The sequence below is a fragment of the Bombus affinis genome, chromosome 2, assembly GCF_024516045.1.
Source record: "Bombus affinis isolate iyBomAffi1 chromosome 2, iyBomAffi1.2, whole genome shotgun sequence".
Taxonomy (NCBI): domain Eukaryota; kingdom Metazoa; phylum Arthropoda; class Insecta; order Hymenoptera; family Apidae; genus Bombus; species Bombus affinis.
In genome coordinates this window covers 6,928,478-6,933,410 of record NC_066345.1, presented here as the reverse complement: position 1 = coordinate 6,933,410, position 4,933 = coordinate 6,928,478, and the positions used below count along the sequence as shown (strand labels likewise).

The window sequence follows — 4,933 nt, the reverse complement described above, 5'->3', positions numbered from 1 at the left end:
CACTTGACTGAAGTATTCCAACCCCATTCCTCCATAGCTGCAGCGGACGTCACCGAATACCTGCACACTCCCTTCCAAATGTCCCCTCCTATTCAACCCTTCACTTCTGCAGAGATCATAGAAGCAATCAGTCGCCTAAACCCCAAGAAAGCAGCAGGTCACGACCTAATAGGAAATAAAGCAATCAAGGAACTCCCCATAAAAGGAATCGCACTCATCGCATCAATCTTTAACGCCATCCTCCGCCTTGAACACTTTCCTAAGGCGTGGAAAATCTCACTAATCACCCTCATCCCCAAACCCGGTAAACCAATATATGAAGCCAGCTCCTATCGTCCAATCAGTCTCTTACCTACCCTGTCTAAACTATTCGAGAGGATGCTCACGAATCGTCTCCTTCCACTCCTAGAAGAATTGAAAACTCTCCCAGATCACCAATTCGGCTTCCGAAAACAACACTCAACAGTAGAGCAAATCCACCGCATAACCCACATGATCAGCCAAACCCTTGAAAAGAAAAAATACTGCTCAGCCGTATTCCTAGACATCCAACAGGCATTCGATAAAGTATGGCATGAAGGGCTACTCTACAAGCTTAAAAAATCCTACCCCACCCATACTACTCCATCTTAAAATCCTACCTTACCAACAGACAATTCATAGTTAAATGTCTAGGCGCACTTCCGCAACATTCCCAATAGAATCCGGCATACCGCAAGGTAGTGTCCTCGGACCCCTACTATTCTCCATCTACACTGCCAACTTACCCATATCAAACGAGGTAACAATAGCAACATTTGCCGACGACACAGCACTATTAGCTACCCACGCAGACCCGGCAATTGCCTCATCCACTCTCCAGCGAAGTCTCGACTCCATGGAAAAGTGGTTCCAAAAATGGGGTTTTAAAATAAACGAAAAAAAATCCTCCCATGTAACCTTCACGCTCCGAAAACAAACCTGCCCCCAGGTCACCATTAACAACACAATAATCCCAAGCAAGGACTCCGTAAGATACCTGGGCATGACTCTGGACAGGAGGCTAACTTGGAAAAAACATATCTCGGAAAAAACAAAGCAACTAAAGGAAAAACTAAGAAAATTCTATTGGCTCACGGGCCGACGCTCCAAACTAAACATACAGAACAAAATAACCCTCTACAAGGCCGTAATAAAACCTGTCTGGACCTACGGAATCCAACTATGGGGAACAGCAAGTAACTCCAACATTGAAATACTCCAACGCTTCCAATCGAAAACGCTAAGATCTCTATTAAATGCACCCTGGTATGTTACCAACGAAACAATCCACCGAGACGTCAAGATACCTACAGTCAAAGATGAAATAAACAAGTCCAGAAGCAGATATAACACAAGAGTCAACAACTACCACAACCCACTAGTCACCCAACTGCTGGACACGACGGACCAGATCCGCAGACTAAAAAGAAAATACCCACTAGATTAAATCCTTAGTCCTACTAGAATCAACAATATAAAGCTATTATAATCCATGTCATTGTATCACGCCAAACTAAGTTACTGAAAATTCTCAACGAGAATTGATTGTAAATATTCTAATAAATAAAAAAAAAAAATGGTCACGTACGCCTACAGGGTAGTGGGGATATTGAGGGATGACAAACAAAGAAGAAACAGATGCTACCGAAAGTCAAATTGTAAGAGCTTCAGTCTTGGAAAGTCACGGCTGGAGCTCAGTACAAAATCGCAGTCAGTGTAAATTCAGAATACAAGAAATAAATTCTCTTGTTTTTTTGTTACTTTAATTTTTTCTTTTCGTTCGAGCCCCTTTTTTTATTTTACGTGACAAGGTCACCAATCTCAATAATTATATTTAATTAATTAATTACAGTTACAGTTTCTTTTTTATTTAATAGGACAGCTTCTAAAGAACGTGAGAGAGAAGAGAGAAAAAAAGAAGCCCATTTGTGTATATGTATTTATTTTTATACTATATAACTATATGAATATAAATTTAATTTCAATTCAAGTTTCGCACATATTATTCGCGTATCAACCGGCTTTGGTAAGTACTCGCACTGATAAATATCCGCTGAAATACAGAATGAGATACATAAATCGGGACACCTAAATAACAACGTTATTAATATTATGAAAAGAACTACGTAGGGAAAGGTTATGCTATTTGGTAGATAATGTTTTTCCTAGAAGACCTTTTTTAAATATGATTTTAAGGTCATCATCATTTATTTGTGCGACAATATATTTGTTTAATACATTCGCCGATCCATCTCTATATTCCCAATAAACATTTAATTTAACAGTTACTTTAACTCTAATTTGCCAAATTCAAAGTATAAAGTTCAAAGAGAACGTAAATACAAGAATACCATTGCACGTCTTTCCTTGTCTTCCATATATAACAGAATCTTGATTACCTGAACTAATAAGGATAAATGTGTTTTAATTATAGAACAACAGCTTCTCCTGTACTTCAAACCAAATGGTACAAGCATACAATTGAACGCTACATAAAACTATAGGGGTTCCACAATTTCTTATCGCTAAATCATATTATATTTCTTAATATACATTTTAATACACATGTTTTAATAGAAGCAATTCCACCGAGTTACTTTCATTTTGTGTTTCAAACCATGTTAGCTCTTTCTTGAAAGCTACGCATGAGAAGGTCCAACTTCATCGCCGCTAATATCTCTGTTCACCTGACCCAGAGTATGGTTTTCTAATTTTTGAAGAACTTCTTCGTCACACACCTTCATGTCTGTATCATATTTGCTTTCAATACGAAACCAGTTAATCACATCTTTTTCTTCGCACTCTTCGCATCCAGGTAATTTATGTAGCAATTGAACTGCTCTACGTATGTCAGCATCAAAACTTTTTGTGCATTTCATACTCTGTATATGTTTAGGCATCAAAAGTTCCTCCCACGCGTATGTCAGTGTTGCATTGTCGACACTTAACCAAGCATCGTGTACAATGCGGCAGCAATCCCACATGTCTAAATCTTTATAGAGGTTTATCACATTTTGCTTCGCAATCCCCTCAGAAGATATTGGCCTTATTGCTTCCAAAAATTCTATTCGGTACTTTCGCTTGAAACATGTGATTATTCCACGATTCATTGGTTGTCTGAGTGGTGATGCGTAAAATGGAGGAATCTTAATTGTAACGAATTTATCTATATGATTAAGTTCCTTGACATTGTAATCCAACATACCATTACCTAGTAACAAGAAATATTCCTCCTCGCTCTTGTTCTCTCGTTGTCTTTCTTTAATTGATTCTAAGAAAATTTCATCGTACCATTGTTTGAGAATGGTACTGTTCATGCAAGCATTTGTGTTTGATTTGTAGATAGTTGAGAAGTGTTGTGTAGTGTAAGAGTATACATTATAAATATCCGGATCGCTACCGATTATTACTATTGGCAACTTGTGACATCCGGTAGCATTTGCACAAATAAGTGCAGTAACGTGATCTTCGCACATTTTTAGGCTTTCTGTCGACTCCTCACTGTTGAAAATAGAAGTTTTTTCTGGTAATACTTTCCACATCATTGTTGTATAAACGACATTGTAAACGTTCTTCAATGCGCAGTTACTGCGTTGCATCATAGAGTTAATACAAGCTGCATAAACTTCCCAGAAAGAGATTTCATCTGCAGTTGACACATTTATCTTGATATTCGTAAGAGTAATATTGTAACGTTTTTTAAACTTTTTCAACCAAGAGGAACTGGCTATAAAAGAAGAATGTCCGTTTAATTTTTTATTAATTTCTAGAGCTTTTGTCTGTATGTCTGCTGGTGTCACTTGTACGTTTTTTTCCTTACATCGTAAGTACCAGTAGAGAACAACTCTATCTACATCCGCTGTATGTCTTCTTAAACGTTTTGGAAATCGCCCAAACTCCTCGCAGGTCTCGAATTGTCTTTTAATCCTTTCGCTCATTGTAATTATACGATAAACTTTGGCTTGTGAAATACCGTACTTTGCCATTATGGGTTCTAGATCTTTATTTCTTTCTCTCATCATAAGGATTTCGTTTCTTTCGGCAACTGTCAAATTTATCCGATCTCGTTTTGACGCCATTATTGTTTGGAACGTTTCGGATGTAAATACCGTACTGAAATGTTGAGACGAGATTTTATTTCGACGGTTGTTGTCGTCGACAATTTTGATAAGGGGAAATAAATACTATGTGTATTAAACATGTATATAGGTATATACGCATATACGTATAAATGTATATGAAATACGCTATAGAGAATTATAGAATATTCTGATGATAGAACGTTCCAATGATGTATGTACGCAATATATAATCAAGGTTGCACTGTGTATCAAAATAACAAATAAAATTCGACCGAGAGGTGACATTAAGCAGGCAGCACGAAAATAAGAATTTAGTATGAGATTATTATGAGAATAAGAACAATTTTAATGCAAACAGTTTATAAATCAACGGTTTTCCGTAACTGAATTTATACTTCTGTCCATCCTATAAACGGTAAACTTTTTAAGAAGACTAAAAATTCATTCTACGAATATTTCAAACGTTCTATTCATGGATTTATTGCTCGAATATTTTAAGCAATTTTAAAGAGGAAAAGACAATAATTTGTACTACGAAGATAAACGACTTAAAAATGAATTGCAATTTTGTCATCGTTCTTTATTGTTAATATCGAGTAATTTGAAAACAATGTCTTTTTCTGTAGAAAATTCAACGTAGATAAACGTAAATCAAACATGCGGAAGTTAAATATATAGGGTCTACATACAGGTACTAGCCAGCATTTTTTCTCGTAAATGGTAACTATATGGGCAAAATGAAAGGATACACAATTTTACCTTTAATTTACTGCCAATTTTTGTTTTAATTACTGTTAATTTTTTAATTTGCAAATCATTATAGCACTTCC

At 36.3% G+C, this 4,933-nt stretch overlaps 1 protein-coding gene across 1 annotated transcript; it reads right to left on the bottom strand.

Annotated features, from left to right (window-relative positions):
• Positions 1–1,946: 1,946 nt before the first annotated feature.
• Positions 1,947–4,195, bottom strand: LOC126924298 (jerky protein homolog-like). Its single transcript, XM_050738633.1, has 2 exons — positions 3,842–4,195; positions 1,947–3,748 (listed from the first exon to the last, which is right to left on the bottom strand). The coding sequence occupies exons 1-2, from the start codon at positions 4,098–4,100 to the stop codon at positions 2,661–2,663; spliced, it is 1,347 nt and encodes a 448-aa protein (XP_050594590.1). The 5' UTR covers positions 4,101–4,195; the 3' UTR covers positions 1,947–2,660.
• Between the last annotated feature and the right edge of the window lie 738 nt (positions 4,196–4,933).